This window comes from Eschrichtius robustus, chromosome 19 (assembly GCF_028021215.1).
Source record: "Eschrichtius robustus isolate mEscRob2 chromosome 19, mEscRob2.pri, whole genome shotgun sequence".
Classification (NCBI taxonomy): Eukaryota; Metazoa; Chordata; class Mammalia; order Artiodactyla; family Eschrichtiidae; genus Eschrichtius; species Eschrichtius robustus.
In genome coordinates, this window is record NC_090842.1 from 67,071,268 (window position 1) to 67,096,744 (window position 25,477).

General features: G+C 56.0%; 1 protein-coding gene across 4 annotated transcripts; it reads left to right on the forward strand.

The window, feature by feature from the left end:
- The first annotated feature begins 62 nt into the window (after window positions 1–62).
- Window positions 63–24,602, forward strand: SSC5D (scavenger receptor cysteine rich family member with 5 domains). 4 transcript variants are annotated; one of them, XM_068527865.1, is made up of 14 exons: window positions 63–985; window positions 1,448–1,474; window positions 1,797–2,105; window positions 2,809–2,928; window positions 3,119–3,232; window positions 3,568–3,876; window positions 5,545–5,862; window positions 6,112–6,291; window positions 8,865–9,182; window positions 11,180–11,752; window positions 11,834–12,148; window positions 12,308–12,475; window positions 19,430–19,594; window positions 22,674–24,602. In XM_068527865.1, exons 1-14 carry the CDS (start codon window positions 529–531, stop codon window positions 24,512–24,514), a joined length of 5,214 nt encoding a protein of 1,737 aa, XP_068383966.1. In that variant the 5' UTR covers window positions 63–528; the 3' UTR covers window positions 24,515–24,602. The 4 variants fall into 4 exon arrangements, with proteins under 4 accessions (XP_068383966.1, XP_068383968.1, XP_068383969.1 ...); XM_068527867.1 differs by lacking the exon at window positions 19,430–19,594; XM_068527868.1 differs by lacking the exon at window positions 5,545–5,862.
- The last annotated feature ends 875 nt before the right edge of the window (window positions 24,603–25,477 follow it).

Sequence of the window (25,477 nt, forward strand, 5' to 3'; positions counted from 1 at the left end):
AGTCTGTCTCCGAAGCCCCCCTTACGTCTGGCTCCTCCTTCCCCGAGGTTGATATTAATTGTTGGCGGCGGGGGTGCTGGACTGGGGGCAGGGGAGGCAATGAGCTCAAGGCAGCCCCGCTCCCTGCCAGCCCTCTGACTCACGCTCCCCATTACCGAAGTTTTTCCACCTCACAGCTGCTTAGTGCAGAGGGAGAGAGAGAGAGAGTGTGTGTGTGTGTGTGTGTGTGTGTGTGTGTGTGTGTGTGTGTAGTCGCCCTCCCCCACCCAAGCCTTGACCCTTGGTCCCCCAACCCCTGACCCCAGTTTCCTCGGGAGACACGCAAGTTCAACCACGGCTCCCTCAGACAGGAGGCTGGGGACTTTTGCGCGCAGATCCGGGGTGGGGGGATGGAGAGAGGAGTTTCTCCATCTCTTTTCCCAATCCAGGAAGTTCTTCCTGGTGTCTGGCTGCAAGCCCTCTTGCTGCACCGGGAGCCCCAGTTGTGCCAGGTCTCCAACCCCAGCATCTGATGTGAATCCACCCTTGATGCCCTCTGGTCCCAGCACGCTTCCCTGGCTGGACAAGAGAGGAGGCAGATGGGTGGGCACCCCACCCGTGCACCCCTGTCCCCCAACGTACGCCCCTGCCTGGATGCTTCCCTGCAGCCTGCCGCCCCCAGGCCGGCTCCCAAGTGGGTGTTTGCAGTTGGACACCCTCCCTCCTGCCTGCCACCGCCCTCCTCCCCAGGCCTCAGCCGCCGGCCAGCCCTCTCCCCGCCCCCCCTCCTGTCCCCTGCTGCCTCCTCGGCAGCCTCTCTTCCTCCTGGCAGAGCGTCCAGCCCCTGCCTGCTCCTCCCTGGGTCCCGGGCGCCTCTGGCAGGAGCCTCCCTCCCTCCCTCCCTCCCTCCGGTGGCCGCTAGCTCCTCCCCTCTCCTGCTCCTCTCCCCGTTCACCCCATCCCTGCCCTGACTCTGCAAACATGAGGGTCTTGGCCTGCCTCCTCGGTGAGTGACCCTTCTCCTCGGGGACTCAGGGGCCTGGGCCCCACCCTCTGACCCCTGAGCTCACCCACTGGAGAGCCTCAGACTTCCGGGGCCTCATCCCTGTTGCTTGGGGGATACAGGACATCTGGCCCTCCCTTGCCTGATCCCCCAGGGACCCAGCCTCTGGCACCCCCGTCCTACCCTCTTAGGAGCCCCAGGGACCTACCTCCTTCCCCTCCTTCCCCCACCCCACCAGCCCTGATCCTGTGGGGGGGTCACCCATCATTTGACCTTTAGCCAGGCCCCTGGGGGAGTGCAAAGGGCCTGGGCGCCTGCCCTGACCTGAGGCATCTGGGGCCCCGCCCACCTCAAGGACCTGAACCTCGCCAGGCCCTCAACCCAGAGTCCTGCTTCCCAGCGGCGGGGTTTCTGGTTCAGAGGCATGAGGCCTCACTCTGTCCACCCCTCCAACCTCCCTTCCAGTGGCTCTGATGGGGATCCAGGCTGTTGGTAAGTGGCCCCAAACACTTCTTCCATCTGGCCTCGCTCAGCTGCAGGCCCACCCCGTGCCCAGCCTCACCCTCCAATGGGACCCTGGTCGCCCCCATCCGCCTATGACCTCGGGCACCACTTCCCCCAGGACCACCTGGGCGACGGCCTCCTGCTTCCTACGGGGCACCACTGCTCCCCTGGGTACCCAGGAGTTGGGCTCCCCGTTAGCAGCCAGGACACTGGCCTCCCGGTGATGCCCTGCAGGACAGCCCCCAGCCCGTACCCTCCCCCTGGCCCCAGGGTCTCCAGGACATCACAGCCTTTCCTCTGTCCTCCCCAGAGCGGCTGCGTCTGGCCGATGGCCCCCACGGGTGCGCGGGCCGCCTGGAGGTGTGGCACGGCGGGCGCTGGGGCACCGTGTGCGACGACGGCTGGGACCTGAGGGACGCCGCTGTGGCCTGCCGCGAGCTGGGCTGCGGGGGCGCGCTGGCCGCCCCCGGAGGCGCCTTCTTCGGGGAGGGCGCGGGGCCCGTGTGGCTGAGCGAGCTGGCCTGCCGGGGCAGTGAGCAGCAGCTGGGCCTCTGCCCCCACCGCGGCTGGAAGGCCCACATCTGCTCCCACGAGGAGGACGCAGGCGTCGTCTGTGCAGGTGAGGGGCCCTCGACCCCCTCCAAGGGACATTGCTTCAGAGACGACCCAGGGACCCAAGTCCTCAGCCCAGTAACTCTGAGAATCCAGAAGTCCAGACACCCCACCCCTGACACCCCCTGCAAAGCCAGGACTTAACACTACCCTGGAGGGCCCAGCCCTGCCTCACTCAGGGCCTGCCCTCTTTATAGCATCTGGGGATTGCATGGCGGGGATATTGAAATATCTTCCAAACTTAAAGGGAACTTGGAGACCAATAAACAAAGCAGTAAAGTACAACTATGGAGTTTACTGTGGGGAACTCATACAGGCAGGATGGATCTGGCGGGCAGTGATCCATTTATTTGCAGCTGTGCTTCACAGCACCGCAAAGGGTGCAGGAAGATTTAAAGGGGCCAACGCTAGAGACAGAATCTGAGTACCAAGGGAGAAGCATGTTTTCCTCCCCCCAGGGGGTCTTATGACCATTATTCCTCATGGACCATTAATCCTCTGTGTCAGCAAAAGGCATCCTTCCTGTTTTCGTATCAGACGAAGGCAAGGGTAAAAGCTGATTGATAGGGAACCTCTCTGGCTTGGGCGTGTTCCTCGTGAGTGGGCTAAAGCTCAGCCATGCGAAGAGGGGAGGGGGTAGGGCCGCGGGCCTGAGATGGGGCTGACAAAGCAGAGCCAGTGCGGCCCAGCCACACGCTGCTCTCCCGAAGGTCAGCGTGTGTCGGACTCCAGGGATTGGGACGACTCACCTTCAGTCCTGGATGGGGACCCCTGGCCGGGGCTGTCTGGGGAGCTGAGCCCCGGCTCTGAGGAGGCCCCGGTGATGCCTGGTGAGCCCCCCCCCACATGTGCCCTGTCTCCAGCTTCGGCTGTGAGGGAGAAGGGACAGAGGCCCGTCTCCTCCACAATCCCGAGGGCCCCCGCCAAGGCCCCCTTCAGACCCCTGGGGACTCTCGGGACTGACCTGCGGCCCCAGGAGGTGCAGCTGCCGATCTCCCTCCCTGCTGTCTCCTCACCCAGCCCCCCGCCCAGCCGGGACCCCCCAGAGCGGCTCCCGGAAGAAGAGCCCCCGGCCGCCCAAGCCCGCCAAGTCCACTAGGGCCCCTTTGCTGACTGCGGGAGCCCCCCGCCAGGGTAAGTCCGCGCAGGCCTCCCCTCTGCAACAAATCTGGACGGGGTGAGGCCCTAGGCCCCGCTGGACCAAACCGGGGACCCCCCCCAGGTATGGGGGAGCACTGCATCCCCTCGGGATTCACAGTCAGGCCCAGGCTCCCCACCCGGTCAGGAGACCCGGGTGTCCACTCCCGGGACCCAGGACCTTGGCCTGCTCAGATCCTGGCTCTCCCCCTAACAGCCGGCTGGCAGGCCCATCTCAGGCCACTGACCCCCCCGCGGCTTGAATCCGCGTATCCCCAGCTGCCTCCCACGAGGCCCCTGACTGCCCCTCTCCCCGCCCGCCCGCCCGCCAGAGCGGCTGCGCCTGGTCTCCGGCCCCCACGGGTGCGCGGGCCGCCTGGAGGTGTGGCACGGCGGGCGCTGGGGCACCGTGTGCGACGACGGCTGGGACCTGCGGGACGCCACCGTGGCCTGCCGCGAGCTGGGCTGCGGGGGCGCGCTGGCCGCCCCCGGCGGGGCCCGGTTCGGCCCGGGCGCAGGGCCCGTGTGGATGGACGACGTGGGGTGCGGAGGCGGGGAGCAGGCGCTGCGGGACTGTCCCCGAAGCCCCTGGGGCCGGAGCAACTGCGACCACAGCGAGGACGCAGGACTGGTCTGCACCGGTACGTGCCCGCCTCCCCAGACCCCTCCCCCAGGGCCACGCCCCCTCCCCGCGCGCCGAGGTCACAGCTTTAAGGAGCGCTCCAATCCCCTTACCTCCCCACTCCCTCCCTTCCTTACTCCCTTCCTCCTTTCCTTCTTCTCTCTCCCTCCTTCCTTCTTTTCACACTTACTCATTAAGCCCCATCCACACCGGGCACAGACCCAGTTCTCGCTCTCCTGACTTTCAGGATGCAGCGGGCACAGGGCGGGGGTGGCCCACAGGTGTGGGGTGGGAAAGTTCAAGGGCTGCACGCCGACTAGAGGAGCCTGCCCGCCTACCCGCACAGGGGGCAGGAAATGCTTCCGTCGGTGGATGGGACAGGGGAGAGGGAGCTGCAGAGGAAGCTGGGAGCCGGCTCCGGGCCTCACCCCCACCTGCCTGGCCTCCCGGGTGGATGTCCTCGCCCCACCCTTCATGGATGCAGGACAGAGGCTCAGAGATGTAAAGCAAATGACCCAGAACTTGACTGCCGGGTCTGTCCCGCCGCACAGGTGGATCTGGGTATCTAGCGTGTAGGGTGTGGTGGGGATGGAGACCAAGGGGACACAGGTCGGGGCAGAGATTGGTGGACCAGAGGCAGTGACGGTGGCGCCTCCGTGGGAAGCACGTGGGGGCAGAAATGGGGCCTCTGCAGCCCAGTTCCCAGGAGGTGAGTTGAGTCTCCAGCGGGAGAAGAAGTCGTTGGGGAGAAGAAGTGAACCCCACTGCGGGGCCCGGGAGCTTGGCGTCTTACCGACACCTCTGCTCCTCAGGGCAGCCCCGTGAGGGAGCTCGTCGCTCACAGCTGGGTGATGCCGGCAGGAGCATCTCACCCTCTCTGGTCTGTCCTTTTCTCTAGACACAGACTGCAGGCTAGAGAGATGGACTCCACACTCCCCAGAGGTGACCCAACTCTCACCCCACAAAGACCCAACAGAAATGTACCCCCAGACCAACAAGAGGTTAACATCTAGACTAGTGGTTCTCAACCCCACTCCCCGGATGACATGGAGACATTTCTGGTTGTCGTGACTGTGTGGGGCACTGGGGGTGCTGCCGGCATCGGGGGGGGTGGAGCCCAGGGATGCTGCTGGACATCCTACTGCGCGCAGGACGGCCCCTCACAGCAGAGGACGACCTGACCCCCGTGTCAGGGGCGCTAAGGCTGAGAAGCCCTGCTTCACAGGCTGCAGAAGGCAGCTGGGGAGTGGGGACCTGCTTGGGGAGGTGGGTGGCGGGCATCAGGGCCGGCGACCCCAGGGCTCGCCCCTGGGGAGGCAGGGACATGGGGGGCAGTGGATAGACCAGAGTTGGACCCTTGGAGAGCGACTTCCCAGCTCAGAGTCTTTTCCTCACTTGCAAACTGAAGATGGAATGGCTGCTTTCCAGCCCCATCTTGGGCGTGAAGCAGGACACCACATATAGCCTGTACCTGCTCACCCATCCTAGTCACCTGAGCACGTGGCCTGTACCTGCTCACCCATCCTAGTCACCTGAGCGCGTGGCCTGTACCTGCTCACCCATCCTAGTCACCTGCGTGTGTACCTTAGTACCTGCTCGCCCATCACGGTTTCCTGCGTGCGTGGCCTAAAGCTGCTCATCCATCAGTTTCCCGTCCCTCTGTTCTCCTCCCTCTCCCCACGTCCAGGCCCGGCCCCCAGGCTGCGTCTGGCAGACGGCCCCCACGGGTGCGCGGGCCGCCTGGAGGTGTGGCACAGCGGGCGCTGGGGGTCCGTGTGTGACGATGCCTGGGACCTACGGGACGCGGCGGTGGCCTGCCGCGAGCTGGGCTGCGGGGGCGCGCTGGCTGCCCCTGGAGGCGCCTTCTTCGGGGAGGGGGCGGGACCCATCCTCCTGGACGATCTTCGCTGTCGGGGAAACGAGACGGCCTTGCGCTTCTGCCCGGCGCGGCCCTGGGGCCAGCATGACTGTCATCACCGTGAGGACGCTGGGGCCGTGTGTGATGGTGAGGGGGCCCTGGGAGAGAGGCCAGGGAGGGGGGCCTTGAGGGAGGGGTGAGAACTGGGGGGTCTTGTGTGTCTTCCTGAGGTGTACCCCAGGGCCCCGCACTCCCTCCGTCCAGACTGCCCACCTGCCCCATGTCTTGCTCATCGTGAAACCTCATTCTCCGTCAGGGGTCCTGGGATGGCAGGTGTGGGGAACCGCCTGCAGCACAGCAGCGGGTGGTGGTCACCTCTTCCCTCTCACGCCCCAGGTATGCCTCTGGGATATGTCCCTCCCACGGCCCCCGCCGCGGTGGGCAGCAACAGCTCCAGGCCCAGAGAGGCTGCAGCCAGGCCCCCACCCCCCACGGTGAGCCAGGCCCCGCGGAGAGCAGGCATTTCACCTCCGCCCGCTTCCCCTACTGCCCCTCAGGAGCCTGGGCCGGAAGCTGGTGAGTCCCTCCTGCTCCCCCCACCCCAAATGTGGGGCTTAGCTGCTGCTGCTGCTGCTTCTTTTTTTTTTTTTAAGATTCTCTTCCATGTAGGCCATTGCAGAGTACTGAGTAGAGTTCCTCGTGCTATACAGTAGGTCCTTATTAGTTACCTCTTTTATATATAGTAGTGTGCATATGTCAATCCCTATCTCCCAATTTATTCCTTCCCCTTATCCCCTGATAACCACAAGTTTGTTTTCTACATCTGTGACTCTACTTCTGTTTTGTAAGTTCATTTATACCCCCCTTTTTTTAAGATTCCACATATAAGTGATATCATCTGATATTTGTCTTTCTATGTGTGACTTATTTCACTCAGTATGACAATCTCTAGGTCCATCCGTGTTGCTGCAAATAACATTATTTTGTTCTTTTTTGTCGCTGAGTAGGGGTTTGGCTTCTGTTTCCTGCCCCCCCGCCACTCCCCACAGCCCCTAGGTGCTCTCCTTCCCTGCTCAGACTGTCTCGGGGAAAGGGAAGGGTGGAGGGGAGGAGACGGAGCCCACACTCAGAAGGCCCCTGCTTGGTTCAATGTTCTGCTCCGGCTGTCTTGAAACTCACAAGGCCGCCTCCTTCTCACAAATATCGAAAGAACTAGATCAGTGATGTTGTTTTAAAATACAGGCTTTAGGGACTTCCCTGGTGGTCCAGTGGTTAAGACTCTGCACTTCCACTGCAGGGGGCATGGGTTGATCCCTGGTTGGGGAACTAAGATCCCACATGCTGTGTGGTGCGGCCAACAGGTGAGACCACTGTCATTGCAGAGATAGTTGGTTTCTCACAATTCCCAAGAGGAGGGGGCACAGCCCGCACACGACACAGGGCCACACGGGAAGCACCAGGGTCCAGCAGGAGGCAGAGGGAGCGAGGGGTGACGGTGGGCAAAGCCTTGAGTGTGGCTTCATGGGGAGGAATGGACAAGGCAGGGTGAGATGACTCAGGATCGGCTGGTTTGCATCATTTCAGTGGGTTCTGGAGCGTAGGGGCTGCCCCTTGTTGGGTACTAGCCCTGGGGAGATGGGGCAGGTGGATGGTGGCCGGGGTGTGTGAGCCTGACAGGAGGTGGTGGGTGAGGGCTCTGGGTGGGTTGGTTTCATATGAAGGGCACACTCCAGTGGTTTCCCGTCTCTGGGAATCAGCAATCCCTCCAGATGTCAAAGCATCAGGTACAGCAAATAAAAAGCCATGATTAATACAGCCATCTCCTCAAGGTTGCCAAAGGCTGAAAAAGTGGGAACTTGATCACTATTAGCTGAGGCCTGCTTCCCCTTTTTCTGAATAATAATAATAATAATGATAACAACTGCCATAGACTCAGCTCTCACTGGCTCACGTGACCAGTGCTGTTCCAAGCCCCTTCATCAGGTAAAACTCCCAGCCACTCGCAGGGTAGGTACCGTCTGGTTTCCACGTTACAAATGAGGCCGCGCAGCTAAAAAGTCGGAAAGCCAGGACTCAGATGAAGTCAATTTGTTCCAGAGCCCACTTTCTTTATTTTTTAAAAATTATGGTAAAATGTACACCACATAAAATTGACCATTTTAACAATTTTTTGTTTTTCTGGCTGTGCCGCACGGCATGCGGATCTTACTTCCCCGACCAGGGATCAAATCTGCGCCCCCTGCAGTGGAAGTGCAGAGTCCTAACTATTGGACTGCCAGGGAAGTCCCATTTTAACCATTTTAAAGCATATAGTTCAGTCGTAAAAAATACACTCATAATGTTGTGCAGCCATCACCACCACCATCTCCAGAACTTTTTCATCATCCCAAACAGATACCCCAGACCCATTAAACACCCACTACCCTCCCCCCCCATCTCCCCAGCCCCTGGCACACACCATTTGATTTTGTGTCTCTGTGAATTTGCCAACCAGGCACTGTATGTAAATGGAATCGTATGGTATTTGACCTTTTGTGTCTGGCTTATTTCACGGAGAATAATGTTCTCCAAGCTCATCCATGTTGTGGTGTGTGTCAGAATTTCTTTCTTTGTAACGGCTGAATAGTATTCCATCGTATGGATGGATGACATTTTGCTTATCCATTTGTCCATTGATGGACACTTGGGTTGTTTCCACATTACTGCTATTGTGAATAATGCTGCTGTGAATGTTTGCACACAGGTATCTGACTGAATGCCCATTTTCACCTTATTTTGGGTATATCCCTAGGAGTGGGATTTCTGGATCATATGGCAATTCTGAGTTGAGCTTTCCAAGGAACCACCCTGTATCCCTGACTTTTTTTTTTTTTTTTTTTTTTGGCGTGCCGCGAGGCTTGTGGGATCTTAGTTCCCCAACCAGGGATTGAACCCGGGCCTCGGCAGTGAAAGCACGGAGTCCTAACCACTGGACCGCCAGGGAACTCCCTATCCCTGACTCTTTATTCCTGTGCCTGATGCAGACGATGGCACAGCACAGGCCTGGATGAACACTTGCTGCTGGGAAGGAAGGGTGGATGAATGGAAGGAAGATGGAGCGAAGGTGGAGGAAGGTCTGACTCGAATTCTTTGGGTCTCTCCCACCCCAGGGTCCCCCCAGCTACGCCTGGTGGCCGGGCCCAGCAGGTGCTCAGGCCGGCTGGAGGTGTGGCACGGTGGGCGCTGGGGGACCGTGTGTGACGACAGCTGGGACCTGCGGGACTCGGCTGTGGTCTGCCGGGAGCTGGGCTGCGGTGGACCTCGGCAGCCAGACCCTGCTGCCGGCCGCTTCGGCTGGGGCGCCGGCCCCATCTGGCTGGACGACGTGAGGTGTGTGGGGACCGAGGCTTCCCTCGCTGACTGCCCTGCCGCTCCCTGGGGGAAGCACAACTGTGCTCACAACGAGGACGTTGGAGTTACCTGCACTGGTAAGGAGGCCCTGGCCGTTCGCTGGCTCCGGGAGGGCTTCCTGGAGGAGGGAACGGGAACTAACATTGGCACTAACATCGACTGAGCGCCCACCTCCTAAGCCCCCGCCCGTGACCGTATTCACACCTCACGATACGTCCAAATTGGTGGATGTTATGCCCATTTTACTGATGAAGACGCTGAGGCACAGAGAGGTTACACGGCAACTGAGCGGCACAGCTGGGATTCTTCCTCCTCTTCTTCCCGCCAAGAATCAAGGAAGTCTCCCACCTAGAGGGAAGCTGAAAAGGAAGAGGAAAGGAAGCAGGCATGGGGCACCGGGAGATGGCGAGAAGCCCGTGTGACGGGAGGGCCAGTTGAAGTAGACTCAGGCTTGGCCCGTGTTCATTCATTTGCCGTTATTTATCCAGCGCCAGACGCTGAGCTAGGTATTGGGTCCTCGGAATGCAACGAACGCGACCCTGGCCTTTGAGGCTCACCGTTCACTGTGAGAAAAAGATGCCCCGACAAATCGCTGCAAACCCGTGTGACACATTATCATTTGGGAGGTCCCCAAGACCACCCTCGGGTTCCATAGTTTTCTAGAAGGATTCACAACAATCAGAAAAGCTGTCTCGCGTTCCAGTGGTTAAGACTTCGCCTTCCAATGCAGAGGGTGCAGGTTCAATCCCTGGTTGTGGAGCTAAGATCCCACATGCCTCGCAGCCAAAAAACCAAAACATAAAACAGAAGCAATGTTGTAACAAATTCAATAAAGACTTTTAAAATGGTCCATATCAGGACTTCCCTGGTGGCACGGTGGTTAGGAATCCGCCTGCCAATGCAGGGGACACGGGTTCAATCCCTGGTCCGGGAAGATCCCACATGCTGCGGAGCAGCTAAGCCCGCGCTTCACAACTACTGAGCACACGTGCCACAACTACCGAAGCCTGCGTGCCTAGAGCCTGTGCTCCGCCAGAAGAGAAGCCACCGCAATAAGAAGCCTGCGCACTGCAACGAAGAGTAGCCCCCGCTCGCCGCAGCTAGAGAAAGCCCGAGCGCAGCAGCGAAGACCCAACGTACCCCAAAATTTAAAAAGTCAGTTGAGGGAAGAGGCATGTGGGGCTGGGTCCAGGAGAGACCCTTGTGGACCTTCCTCACTTAATTCTCCCAGCAACGACGCATGACAACGCACGTGAGGTATTGCCAACCAGGGACGACCTCCCAGCCTTGGCGTCAAAGTGTTTATAGGAGCTCAGTCATGAGATGTGGCTGGAGGCCCACTGGCGGCCCGTAAGTCACACTGTTAGCAGAGATGATCTGGGTGGCTCTGGCCCCACAGGGAAACAACACACTCTTATTTACCAGGCAGGACGTTGAAAGGGCTTGGAGGTTCCCCCCGGCAGCCAGGGGCAAAGGGCCAAACCTTTCTTTGGACAAGATTAACCCTTGTCCTGCATCAGTAACCCTTGGCATTGCCCATGGTGTCTGCCGCCTTCCCTGTGCTTATCAGAAAGATGTAAGGTGAGCCGTGGCAGCTGGGAGGATGGAGTCAACCGTTCTGCCTGAAGCTAAGGCACTTTCCCCTTTCCCTCCCCTCCTGAGGGCCACGGGAGCCACAGAAGGGTTTTGAGCTGGGCAGTGACCTGGTACCACCCTGGTGGGGCGGTGAGAGCTGGGCACGGGGTGTGGGGGAAGACCAGTCAGAGGGTACAGGAAGCCAGGCAGTGGCTGGGCAGATGGAGAGGATGGGTCAGTGTGAGGGGGTGAAGGGGGGCAGTCACATCATGATTGTAAGTGCCCAGAGGTGGGATGGTGCCGGGCGTGCCTGGCCACCGTATGCCCCGGGTCTGGCACAGGGCCTGGCTCGTAGGAGATGCTTTGTAAACATCTATGATGTGAATGAATGCATGGGAACTTGGTGGTTGTCTGTAGGGGGAGATGAGAGAGAAGGAGAGGCCTGGTCGGACAATCACGGTGTCTGCTGTCTCCCCTGTCCTCCCCTCCTGTCTGCCAGGTACCCCCGGCCTGGACTCCATCTCAGACCCCTTCAGTTGGAGCTGGATCCCTGGCCTGGGTAGAGACCCGGATGCCTGGCTCCCGGGGGAGCTGGCCACCAAGCCCTCTGCGAGGCGGACCCCCAGCGTTCCTGAGAAAACCACCACCAAGGCCCCAGGGAAGATGCCCAAAAGCACAAAGAAGTGGGTGACCAAAAACGCAAAGAGACTGACCACTCAGCCCCCCGTGATAACAACCACTAAGTACTCCAGGGCCACGGGCACCCAGAGTCCCCCAGAACTGACCTCACTGACCACCACCACTCCGACCACTGAGGCCTCCCGAAGACCGACCTCCGAGCTTACCACCACGCCGACCACGGAGGCCCCTCACAGGCTGACCTCACACACCACCGAAAGGCGGACTCCCCGGGCCCCCCGGGAACAGACCTCTAAGACCCTGGCAACACCGACTACCCAGGGTCCCCGAGGAATGACCTCTGAGGCCACCATGGAGCCATCGGCCGAGACCCCAGGAGTAGGTACTCCAGAGTCCTCCAAAGACCCAGCCCCCTCCCCCACTGGGGCATCAGGTGAGAGGAAGGAACGTGGAGGGTGTGGCTGACCCCTCCTAACCCCTGCTGACCCCTCCTGATCTGGGCTGTCTACCGCAGGCCTGTACCGGGTTCGTCTGGCTGATGGGCCCAACCGGTGTGCCGGGCGGCTGGAGGTGTGGCACGCTGGACGCTGGGGGACAGTGTGTGATGACAGCTGGGACCTGCGGGATGGCATGGTGGCCTGCTGGGAGCTGGGCTGCGGAAGGGTTCGGCCCCGAGTGGGCAAAACCCACTACGGCCCTGGCACCGGGCCCATCTGGCTGGATGACGTGGGCTGCAAGGGAAGTGAGGCCTCGCTGAGCGACTGCCCCGCTAGGGCGTGGGGACAGCACAACTGCGACCACGAGGAGGACGTGGGGCTCACCTGCACTGGTACGGCGGGGGGTGGGGGGGGTCAGTGGCCAAGGAGTCAGGGTGGCATGGGGGTGGGGACCCAGAGTCACTCCAGGAGATTCGGGAAGGGGACTTCGGAGCAACGGCAAGGACCTCTGAGATGGGTCGGGGCTCTCCCCTTCCCCAATTTCTCCCAAGGCTATGCAGACGAGGAAGACTATCCCCCCTGGACCTGGGACCCCACCTCAGGAGAGGACCTGGCCAAGGGGACCACCGCTGCAGCGGTGCCTGCACACACTGTCTCCTGGGGCACCGCTGGGAGCCCAGGGGCCCCCTCCCCAGCGACGAGGCGCCTCCCAAGCACAGGTGAGGGGCATGGCCGGGGTGGGGAGGGGGCCTCCATAAACCTCTGTTCACCTCCCTGCCGGGCGTCCAGAAAGATCCTCCTAAATGAGCTGGCCTGGGTCTCAGAGACCCCAGACAGGTTTTCCTCGGCTCCAGAGACCCTAAGAACATTCCCTTCTTGGGCTCGGCAGTAGCACTGTCCCCCAGAGCCTAAAGGATACCCCATCCCCACCCCCTGCGGTGTGATTCGCGGAGAATCCGACCAGGCTCAGCAAAGCCCCGGCCCGCAGTCCTCCTGCAAGCCAGCCGGGGCCTTGGGAGCCCGTGCCCCTCGATCCAGAGCCTCGACGGAAGTCCCCCCAGACCTCACAGCCGAGGCCCACCCTGTCACCACGTTGTCTCCCCACCCCAGCCCCTCAAACCTGTTCTCCCAGCTCACGCTCTGGTCAGGGTCGGGCTGTGGCTCAGAGGCGGGGTGGGGACATCCGGGTCGAGGGTTCTGTCCTCAGCCTGACCCCCTTCCTCTGGCCAGTGGGAGCAGCCTCCAGCCCCTCAGCTCTGTCCCCCTCTGCCCCTCCGCCTCTGGCTCGCTGTCGCCTGCTTCCCTCCTTCCACCTCTGCTGCCAAGGGCCTTGACCTTGGCCTTGACCTTGACCCCTGGGGCCTTGACCCCCCTCAGATGCTGCCCATTTCTCTACCTTCCTGTGTGTGTGTGTGTGAGATCTCTGTCCCATCCCTGCTCAGGGTCTCTCTTGATCGCCCTCGGCTCCTCTTTCTCACATTCTCTCTCTTTTTTTGGCCTCGCCCGTGTGGCACACGCGATCTTAGTTCCCTGACTAGGGATGAACCCGTGCCCCCTGCAGTGGCAGCGCAGAGTCTTAACCACCAGAGCCGCCAGGGAAGTCCCAAAGGAATTTACTTTACTTTTTTATTTCATTTTTAAATTTTTATTTATTTATTTCTCCCTCTCTCTTTTCCCTTTCAATTTCTCACCCGCCTCATCTCACTTTTTTTTCCACCGGCCCTTTCTTTCTCATCACCTTTCTCATTTTTTTTCTTTCCTTATCAAGTTCATACTCCCATCATTTCTATTTCTCTCTTTGTCTTCCCACAGTCAGCTTCTCTTTATCTTTTCCCCTCTGCGTCTGGCTCTTTTTTCTTTCATTTTCCATTTCTCACTCCCCCACCCCAACCCGTATCTATTTCTCACTGTACTTCATGGCCGGTTTCTCTTCATCTCTTCTCCTGTGTCCTCCTCTTTTTATTTACATTTTCAGTTTCTCACGCTCATCGTCTCTGTTTCTCGCTCTATTTTTCACGGTCGGTTTATCTTTTCAGCTCCGTGTCTCTTTTTTCTTTCTCTTTCTCTGCCCCTCCTCGTCTCTATGCCTCGTCAGCCTCTCTCACCATCTTTCCCATTTTTTCTCCAAGTCCACACCCCGTCACCCCTGTTTCTCCCTGCTTTTCGCGGCCAGTTTCTCTTTCTTTCCCCTCTGAGTCTTCCTTTTTCTTTCACTCTAACCGCCACGCCCTCCGCTCCGTTTCCCGCTCAACCTCCCCCCACCCAGGGTCGGTTCTCCCCTCAGCTTTTTCTCCGTCTCCTCATCCTTCTCGCTGACTCTCCATCCTACCATTTCCCGCGTGGCGGCTTCTTCCCCCGGCTCTCCCGACCCCGTGCCCCCGCGACGGCCGCTCACTCCCCCCAGGTGTGGCCACTTCTGTTCCCTCTCCGCGGGACCCCGCCCCTCGCGCCTTTTCCCGCGTTTTTCACACGCTCAACACGCATGCGCACTCCGAGGGCCTCTGCGAGAGGGGCGGGGTCTCGGATGGAGGGGTTGGCAGGGCAGACTTCAATCGCCCCGCGCCGTGTGACGTCACAGGCGCGGTGCGTCTGCTGATTGGCCGGCTGGCCCACGCCGCGGCAATAAAAGCGGGTGAAGAGGCCAGTGAGCCCACCGTCTGCGGTCTGCCTCGGTGTGGTGCCGTGCCGGCGGGGAGGGGAGGGGGGCGCGGAGCAGGCATTGGAGGTACGGAGATTTGGGGTGGGGGGCACCCGAGCTGTTAGTTAGGGCTCAGTTTCCAGAGGTGATGCTCCTCGGGTGCAGTGTGGCCAGGATTTCTGAGCCTTTGTTCTCTGCAGCCCGGCGCCACCTCCCCTATCCCTTAGCGCCCCCTCGTGGCGGAGAGGTCAGATGCTGGGCGCGAGGCACAAATACGTACAGAACTAGGAATTGCGCGATGGAAATCTCAGGAGTCACGTGTACAACCTTAGTAATGGGAAGACTTGGAGGGAGGTGCGGGGTGGCGTGGGGAGAGGGGAAACGACAGACAGGAATTCCTATCCTCGTTAGCAAGGTGGCCTTGAAAAAAATGACTGCTTCTTTGAACCTCAGTTTCTTCCTCCGGAAAAAACGAAAACGGGAGCTCCAAGGTCCCTGCAAAGAGTCAAGGAGAGCTCACTGTGCCAGGCACGCATGATTCCAACTGGGTGACATAGGTCCTGGTGTTGCCCCTGTGTTTCAGGTGGGGGAAAAATGAGGCTCAGAGAAATTAAACTTTTTAACTCAGGAGCCATTATTGAGATCCATTTTAAACGATTTCGCGCACAGTTTGCTCGTTGGATTGGAAAAGATTCTGGAATAACTGAAGTCATTGCAAGAGTGAATTCTGGAGTACAGCTCGCTGGGTTCCAGCTGTGGCTGCGCTGGGATTAGAACAACGAGCTGGGTGACCTCAGGTCCCAATGCAATGAGCAAAATGTGTGTGAAATCATTTAAAACCGCAAAACATTGGTTGGTAAGAGTTATTTACCGTAAATGACCAACAGCTGCAGGATCCCAGGGACGGAGTGATTATTTCCAGTAGAGCGATTGGGAAAGACCTCGCAGAAGAGATGGTGTCATTTTCACCAGCAGATACCAGGAGGAAGGGGATTCTCAGAGAAGCAGAGGCTGGAGTTGAGAAAATTGCATTGCCTGTTTGGGCCACGTCGTCTCTGCTAGACTTTTAGCTGTCTTGTGTTTGGCTATGTCAGTTTCTATTGTTGCCACAACACCGCCACACATTAGGGGCTTAGACAACACAAGTTTATTATTTTGCAGGTCTGAAGGTCAGAAGTCCCACCTGGGTATCGCTGGCTAGAATCAAAGTGTCAGCAGGGCTGTGTTCCTTCTGAGGCTCGAGGGGAGGATCGTTCCCATGCCTTTTCTAGCTTCTAGAGGCCCCTCCACTCCTTAGCGCATGGCCCCTTCTTCCATTTTCAAAGCCAGCAATGTTGCATCTGTCTCTCTGGTCCTTCTTTTGTCTTTACATCTTTGTCACTACAGCTGGGATAGATTCTCTCATTTTAAGGATTTGTGTGATGAGATTGGGTCCGCTTGGATTAATGTAGTATAATCTCTTCGTTTCAAGTTCTGGACCCATAATCATATCTGCAAAGTCCCTTTTGCCAGGAAAGGTAACATATTCACAGGTTCTGGGGATTAGGGCTTGGACATCTTTGGGGAGCGTTATTCTGTCTACCGTGGGATCGGTGTTGTAGAGACTTAGTAGAGACTTTTTTACATACTTGTTGAATGAATGAATGAATGAATGAATGAACCAGTGAGAGACCGCTGTGTAAGTCTAGGGAGAGTGTACAGGAGACGAAGCTGGAAACTTATGAAGATTGAATTCTCACTTTCCGTTTCACTGAAGCAAAATTTCTTGAGGCTTCCAGGATGATGGAATTTGGAGACACAGACATTAATTCGTGTCTGAAATGTTTGCTGTGTGGCAGGCATGAGTACTAACCCCTGGGAACACAGCAGTGATGCGCACAGCAAGGGAGGGGGAAGGGAGGGCTACGTGTTGTAATTTAAAATAGGATGATCAAGAGATGACTTACTAAGAAAGTGCCATTTAAGTGACAGCCTCAAGAAGGAGAGGGGGGAAGCCATGCAAACACCTGGTTGGAGAGTGTTCTGTAGAGAGCGGACAGCACATGCAAAGGCTCTGAGGTGGGGGTGTGCTTAGCTGGTTCAAGAAACAGCAGCAAGGTCATTGGGACGGAAGTGAAGTGGTTGATGGGGATGATGGCAGGAGATGAGGTCTGTGGTACATTGTAAAGACGTCTGCTGTGATGGGGAGCCTGGAGGGAGCTAAAGGAGCCGTCCAGACAGAGGGAGCAGCATGTGCAAAGGCCCTGTGGTGGGACCTTGGGAGACCGGCAAGGATGCTGGCTTGGCGGGAGTGGAGTGAGCCAGGCAGGGGGAGAGTGATCGGGGATGAGGCCAGTGTCTGGGTTTTATTCTATGTGCAGAAACCCTTGGCGTTTTAAGCACTTTAAGTTATGGAGGACGTGATCACATGTATATTTTCTTTCTTTTTTTGGGGGGTGGGGGGGCGCGCCTTGCGGCATGTGGGATCTTTGTTCTACGACCAGGGATCAAACCCGTGCCCCCTGCAGTGGAAGCGCAAAGTCCTAACCACTGGACTGCCAGGGAAGTCCCCCACATGTGTATTTTCAAAGCAGTCGCTCAGGATGCCGCAGTGGGGTGGATGTAGGTGTAAGAGTGCATGCAGGGAGACCAGAAGGTCCATGCAGACGTGACGGTGGCCTCAACCAGGGTGGCAGTGGAGATGAGAGAAGTGCAGGTGTTCAAGCTACATTCCGGGGGTTGAGCTGGTGGGTTCGAGTGATGCGTTGGGTGCGAGGGTTGAGGAGAGAGAGGGAGGTAGGGGATGGGGACCCGCCTTTTACTGAACCAGGGAACACTGCGGGGTGGGTGCACAGGATCCAGAGTGGGAATATTAAGAGCTCCATTAGTGATGCGTTTGACACACCCAAGCGGAGACATGAGACATGCAATCCTGGAGCTCCAAGGAGCGCCTGGGAGGAGGGAATTTGCAGCTGTGGGAATGGATGAGGCTATGCAGATGGACAGCCATGTCTAATGGAGTTTCCACACCCAGTGGGGAGGTGGGATGACTCATGGACTCGGGATATCGCTGTACGTCATGGCTGCGCAGGGGGGAGGGCATCCAAGATTAAATGCCAGATTACATTTAGAGGTTGCGTGGTAATAAGAGCATCAGTAATAGCCGGTATTCATTGAATAATCTCCGTGTGCCAGGCACCATCTAAGTGCATCCCATGGTTGTTTGTTTTCTTTGGCCGCATCGTGTGGCATGTGGGATCTTAGTTCCCCGACCAGGGATCGGACCCATGCCCCCTGCGGTGAAAGTGTGGAGTCCTAACCACTGGACCACCAGGGAATTCCCCAAAGTGCATACCATGGTTTAACTCACCTCCTCCACGTGGAACATTATGAGATGAGTACTATCCTTATCCCCATTTTATAGGTAGGGAAACTGAGGTCCAGAGAGGTCAGGACAGCAAAGGGCAGAGCTTGGATTCAAACTGCAGAATTCACACTCATAACCACTCCAGCCACGGAGACTGGGAAGAAGCCTATGATAGAATTAGCTCTGAAGAACCCAGGAAGCATAGAGCAGGGTGTAACCTCAAGGGGAAGCAGGGAGTGGCCTTGGAATCAAATTCTAAATAAAAGCTCACGAGGGAAGGAGTGAGGTGAGACCCAGGAGATCTACCCCTAGAGGGAGGAGGTTCTCGTTCAGAAGCAGATAGACCTGCTGGGTCTGAAACCCAGTGCTGCTTCTTAGTTGCGTGACCTTAGGAAAGTTCCTTGCCCTCTCTGGGCTTCAGTTTGGCCATCTGTAGCGAAACTGCATCTTCTTTGCCCACCAGCTCTCCATTAGACTGCCAAAAATTTAAAATGTCTCTCAGTGGCAAGGATGAGGGGGTAAAGGTGGGCAGTTTGACAGCATCTAGAGAGATGCCTTCCGCACGGCAGTCCCACAATTAGGTGTTGAGCAATTCTCACTCATGAAGAATCCACTGCAGCAAAACATTGGCCACAACCGAACCGCCCGTCCACAGGAGCATAGATAAATCGGCAGTTGTGTGTTCATACGATAGAATATTACACAAGGTTAAAAAAGAGAAGGAACTAGAGTTATATGCATTTAACTGAAAGGGCAGCTTATCACTTGCCAGCCCTGTGACCCCATGGAGTAGGTGCCGTCACGATACCCATCGTACAGGTGAGGAAACAGAGTCGTGGAGAAGTGAAGTGACTTGCTCAGCCAGCTAGGAAGGAACGCAGCCAAAAAGCAGGCTGTGAGAAGGTGTTTGCTGTATATATGTATATGTGCAGTCTTTCTAGTTGTAGGAAGCTAACACATGTGGAAACAATGTAGCATTAGGGAGTCCCACCTGTATAGCTAAGGTGTAAAGGCATGCTTGGGAACTATTAACTAAAGGCTTCTCTGACAAAGGGAAGGGATGTGATTGGGTCTCGCAAGGGTTGTAACTCTGCAATGCTGCTTCCTTTTCTTCGATGTATATTTTAATTAAAAAATCGAATCGATCACACACTAATGGATCATGAATGAGAGTGTGGCCATATCTTAGAGCACATTTTGAGTACACACGGACCCAGGGAGTATGCCTGCACTTGGTGGGCTGACATTGTAACAGGAAGACAGCTTCAATTTGTGTTCTTTTTTTTTTTTTAACTTTAATTAATTAATTTATTTATTTATTTATTTTTGGCTGTGTTGGGTCTTCGTTTCTGTGCGAGGGCTTTCTCTAGTTGTGGCAAGCGGGGGCCACTCTTCATCACGGTGCGCGGGCCTCTCACTATCGCGGCCTCTCTTGTTGCGGAGCACAGGCTCCAGACGCGCAGGCTCAGTAGTTGTGGCTCACGGGCCCAGTTGCTCCGCGGCATGTGGGATCTTCCCAGACCAGGGCTCGAACCCGTGTCCCCTGCATTAGCAGGCAGATTCTCAACCACTGCACCACCAGGGAAGCCCCTCAATTTGTGTTCTTGATGGAGTCCTCCTAACGCCCAGCATCTTGGAAAGAAATCTTCACAACACTGTTATTACTCGGTTCTCCCCGTATCTCTCAAGGTGGCGAGGATGGTTATGAGCCTTCTTGGACGTGGGACACACCTTCAGGAGAGGTCCCAGCCAAGGGGACCCCCACCGCAGGCATACCTGGACCCCCTGGCACCGCTGGCACCACCAGGAGGCCAGGCCATCCCTCTCTAGCTCCAAGGGTCCGTGGGGATACAGGTGAGGCATGTGGCTGGGGCGAGGGGGCCAGGGTGTTTGTGTGGTGGGATGGAGAGGTGGACTCCAGATTTCCCCATGGTGACCCAACTCTCACCTTAGAAAGACCAGGCAGAAATATATCCTGAGACGAGGGGTTATTATCTATACCAGTGGTCTTCAACTGGGGGCAACTGGCAACATCCGAAGACATTTTGGGTTGTCATGACTGGGAGCAGGGAGGCTGCTGGTACCTGGTGGGTAGAGGCCAGGGATGTTGTTATACATCCTCCGGTGCGCAAGGTATCCCCCACAGCAAAGAATCATCCAGCCCCAGACGTCAACAGTGCCAAGGGTGAGAAACCCTAAGCTATACCATGTAAGTCACTCTGACAGATAAGAAAATGACAGGAAATCCTATAAGAGAATGCGCAAAAGATACAAACAGGTGATTTGCAGAAGAGGAAGCCCAAATGCCCAACGAGTATGTCTAGAAGTGCTCACATTCATCACGAATCAGAAAATTCAAATTAAAACAATGACGAGCATGGAAAAAAATTTGAAAGGTAGATAATACCAAGTGTAGGTGAGGGTGTGGGGAGACAGGCATCCCCACTGGCTATAGCAATTCGATAAACACAAGCTAGTGGTCTTTAGTGAAATTAAATATGATTATACGTTATCACCCAACAATCCTGCTCCTAGATCTATATTCCAGAGAAATTCTTGTACAGGCTTGTAAGGGAATATGTATGAGGATGTATTAGGGAATTGGAGGCAAGTTAAGTGTCCAACAGTAGGGTAACAAAGAAGAGAAATGCAGTGGTTACACATGATGGAATTCTATGCAATAGCTAAAGCAATGACGAGCTATATACACAGCAACATGGATAGGTATGAAAAACATAATACTGAGAGGAAGGTCAAACAGAATGAGATTTCCAGCAGAATACTATTTGCAGAAACTGAAAGCACAAACACAAAAATACACATACACTTATATATTAACATAAACACATCTATGCATTCTGTATTGTTTAAGATCACACATATGTTTAAGGCCATACGTGAAACACGTTAGAGTGGAGGTACCTATGGGAGAGGACGAGGGGATGGAGATTGGGGTTAAAGAGCAGAAAAAGTAAGATGAAGCAAGAGAAGACGTTGCAGGGACTATTAATGACAACGTACAGTGGGGTATGAGTCGCTTAGCTCTCTGCACCTTGGGTCTGAAAAATTAAAAGTCAATACCACTCTAGGTTACTGAGTCCCTGTACTATCGAACTAAGCTGAGCTTCTTGAAATAATAACTAGGAACAGTTAACATTCATCAAGCAATACACCATGTGTCAGGCGCTATCTTATGCACTTTATATGTGTTACTCTTTAACATATTTATATGTGTTAATCCTCGTAGCAGCCACATGAGCCCTACGTGAGTGATGTAAGTGCTATAATTGTTCGCATTTCACAGATAAGAGAAATTGAGGCACAGACATCAATGACTATGGCAGTATAAATAATCATGAGAATGCTTATCATGTGCTAGGCGTTGTGTAAGTGCTCTGCACACACACGATCTCTCTGAATCCTGATGATTACTCTGCAAGGGAGGTATGTGGATCACCCATGGTTTACAAATGGGGAAGAAACTGAGATTCAAGGCAGTTAAGTAACTTGCCCGTGATTACCCAGCTAGGAAGTAATGGAGCTGGGGTTTAAATCCAGGCAGCCTGGCTGGAGGCCAAGCCCTTTACTTAACTGCTCCTCTGACCCTGCAGGGGGACACGATGCACCTCAAAGACGCTGCAGAAAAGTGGAATTCTGTTGAGCTGTGCTGTTCAATATGGTAGCTACTGACACAGGTGGCTATTTAAATTTAAGTGAATCAAAACTTTGAAAAAGGAAGGACCTACTGTATAGCACATGGAAGTATACTCAATATTTTGTAATAATCTATAAGGGAAAAGTGTCTGAAACAGAATATGTATATATGTGTGTGTGTATATGTATATATCTGAATCACTCTGCTGTACACCTGAAACTAACACAACATTGTAAATCAACTATACTTCAATTTAAAAAATTAAAAAAAAGAAATCCATTCAAAGGTAAAAAAAAAAAAAAAAAATTGAAAAAGGAAACATTCATTCCTTAGTTGAACTAGCTACATTTCAAGTGCTCAGAAGCCACAGGTGACCAGTGGCTACCATACTGGACAGCACAGAACATTTCCATGACTGAGAAAGTGATACTTAATGGCCTAGACTCTGTATGTCAAGGACTTGGGTTCAGAGCTTGTCCCTGCAACTTTCAAACTGTGTGTGACCTTGGGCAAGTTACTTACCCTCTTGGCCTGATTTCTCTCATCTGTAAAAAGAGCTTAAAATTCACATTTACCTGGAAGCAGGGCCTGGAAGAGGGTAAGCCTTCTCACTTTACTCGGGCCTAAAATTTGGGGGCATTCCAAACACTTAGTAATGAAGATAAATAAGATCTTAATACCATAGGTTAAAAAACAAATGAATGCAAAAACAATCCACGATGAACTAAATAAAATTTTAACTAAAGTCAGGATCTGACCTACCTCACCAGGATCTGACAGAGCCAATTTTAGGGGGGATTCCAGTGAGGTAGGTCGGATCCTGTCTTTAAAATTTTGACTTTTTGTGTATTGTAGATCTTTTGCATTAATTTTGATTGTTTAAAAATATGGCGTAAAGAGATTTGTCTTGATTACTGAGATTACCCTTCAGATTCCCCCTCACGCTATGCACCGTCTCCCACTCCCCTCCCGCTCTTTATCTCCCTTCATCCCATCTCTGCCCTTCGGCCCCCTCTTGCATCCCAGGCACCCCTCCACATCCCCCCTCCCCCCTGCCCGCCCATCTCCGCATCTCCCAGAGGGGAGGACGCCAGGTGGCGCCTGGAAACATCGGCGGAGGCGTGGAGGTGGGGCACTAGGGCGGATGAAGTCTGCCGGCGACCCATGACGTCACGATGCTTTCTGCCTTCCCATTGGTCGGCCCACCCCTGGAAGGCGGACCATGCCGCGGGGTGGGCGGAGCAGACTGACCTCCGCCGGCCGTCTTTCCTCCAACAGGTTCACTGAGGAAACCGTGGCACGAGCGACGGCTGCGGCCCACAGCGGCCAGGACTGCGCCCCCCACCACTTCCCCAGCTCCCTCCGCCTCAACGGGGCCCCCGGGCCCTGTCCTGACCTCTGGCTCCGCGCCGCAGCTCATCCCCACAGCAGCTTCAACGCCGGAGGTGACCTCTGACCCTCCCGCCACTTTGCCGCCCAGCCCAGACCCGGCCTCCTGGACGAACTCTCACCGCACCTCGACAACCCCTGGCCTTACCTTGTCCACCCCTGATGCCACCGTGTTTCCAGCGCTGACTCCTGGGCTTTCACCCACTCCACCACCCACCATGCCCAAAGAACTGACCTCTGACCCCTCTGCACCGGCAGTGGTGACCCGCCTTTCCCCTACCTCAGAACTGACGCCGGAGTCTGACACAACCCCAGGCTGGGACACATCTCCATACCCCAAAACAACTCCAGAACCTTCTAGTTTCCCAGACCCTTCCACAAGCCCTCACCCCACTACCATCCCTCACTCCACCATGACCTCTCACCCTACCACGACCTCTCACCCCACTACCACCCTTTACCCCACCACGACCCCTCACTCCAAGACCTCTCACCCCACCACGACCTCTCACCCTACCACAACCCCTTATCCCACCATGACCTTTCACCCCACTGCCACCCCTTACCCCACCCCCACCCCTCACTCTACCTCAACCCCTCACCCCACCACGACCCCTCCTCCCATCACCACTGCTCAACCCATCACATCCCCTTACCCAACCACAACCCCTCACCCCACCACGATCCCTCAGCCCACCACGACCCCTCAACCCACCACGACCCCTCAACCCACCACAACCCCTTACCCCACCACGACCTCTCACCCCACCGCCACCCCTTACCCCACCCCCACCCCTCACTCTACCTCAACCCCTCACCCCACCACAGCCCCTCCTCCCATCACCACTGCTCAACCCATCACAACCCCTTACCCCACCACGACCCCTCACCCCACCACGACCCCTCCTCCCATCACCAGTGCTCAACCCATCACGACCCCTCACCCTGCCACGACCCCTCACCTCACCACCACTGCTTACCCCACCATGACTCCTCACCCCACCTCAACCCCTATGGTCACTGCCAAGTCCCTTCTAACTTCCTTGCGAACAGAACTTCCCTTTCCCTCTTCAGCACCAACAGTCAAGCCCAGCCCACACCCCCGGTTGACCTTCACGGGGGCCCCTCACCCCTCCACATCCCAGGTGTGGAGCCTAGAGCCCTCTCCAGCAACAGAGTCCAGCCCCTGCAGGCCCTCTCCAGCCCCGAGCACAGACACGCTATCCACTGAGAACTTCACACCACCCACGAGCCAGAGCCCCAAAGTAACCTCTCCACCTACCCAGACTCCACACTCAGCCTCCGACCCCACTGCGGCCCCTGACCTCCACCTGTCCCCTACGGCCCCCCCCTCGGATCAACCTCCCCCTGACCGCCTCACCCTAGGGCCAACTCCTGGTCAGAGCCCAGGCCCCCTTGGCCCATGTGAAGCCCCACTGCCACCTGGAAGGGTCATGGCCTGTGATCCGCCTGCCCTGGTAGAGCTGGTGGCCGCTGTGAGGGATGTGGGTAGCCAGCTTCAGAGGCTGACACAGGCCCTGGAGCGGGACCAGCAGGAGCGCCAAGCCCTGGGACTGGGGCTGACCCAGCTGGTGGAGGCTGCCCAGGGTCTGGGGCAGCTGGGTGAGGTTGTAAAGAGACTGGCAGAGGTGGCCTGGCCCCCCAGCACACCTGCACCAACCACTACTACCCCAGAGGAGGAAGAGAGGCCTCTGCGGGGAGATGTGTGACCTTATCTGGGGTCTGAGGGACTTAAGACACACCCGAACCAAAATAGGAAAACCAAAGTATCTAATTAAAAACAAAATGTGAATGATGTTTCTGGGGGACGAGTGGAGGTGGAATCACAAGATTGATCTGTTTGTGAAAACAACAGGCACCATGTGAGGTGGTGAGGATGGTGAGGACGACGGTGATAGTAGTGAGTGTGATGGTGATTATGATGGTGAAGATGAGAATGCTGATGGTGATGGTGAGGATGAAAGTGATGATGGTGGTGATGATAATGGTGGTGGTGATGAAGGTGACCATGATGGTGGTGATGATTATGATGATAATGGTGGTGGTGATGAAGGTGACCATGATGGTGGTGGTGGTAATGAAGATCATGGTGATGCCTATCCTGATGGTAATGTGATGGTAATGATGAAAGTGATGATAATGACTGTGATGGTGATGATGGTGATCATCATGCTAATGATACCAATGATGGAGATGATGATGGTGATGATGGTGATGATGATGGAGATGATGATGGTGATGATGGTGATGATGATGATGGTGACGGTGGTGATGGTGGTGATGGTGGTGATGATGGTGATGATGATGGAGATGATGATGGTGATGATGGTGATGATGATGGAGATGATGGTGATGATGATGGTGATGATGGTGATGATGATGATGGTGGTGATGATGGTGATGATGATGGAGATGATGGTGTTGATGGAGATGATGACGGTGATGATGGTGATGATGATGGTGACGGTGGTGATGGTGGTGATGGTGGTGATGATGGAGATGATGATGGTGATGATGGTGATGATGGTGATGATGGTGATGATGATGGAGATGATGGTGGTGATGGTGATGATGGAGATGATGGTGATGATGATGGAGATGATGGTGATGATGGTGATGATGGTGGTCATTAAGATCATGGTAATGACTATTGTAATGATGGTGATGATGAT

What these genes read in the sequence shown, in the direction of transcription:
- SSC5D (XM_068527865.1), top strand. Translation starts at nt 529, where the DNA reads ATGCCCTCTGGTCCCAGCACGCTTCCCTGGCTGGACAAGAGAGGAGGC. An exon ending in CGCAGGACTGGTCTGCACCG is followed by an intron (nt 3,877 to 5,544) that starts GTACGTGCCCGC and finishes CCCCACGTCCAG; the next exon opens with GCCCGGCCCCCAGGCTGCGT. An exon ending in CGCTGGGGCCGTGTGTGATG is followed by an intron (nt 5,863 to 6,111) that starts GTGAGGGGGCCC and finishes CTCACGCCCCAG; the next exon opens with GTATGCCTCTGGGATATGTC.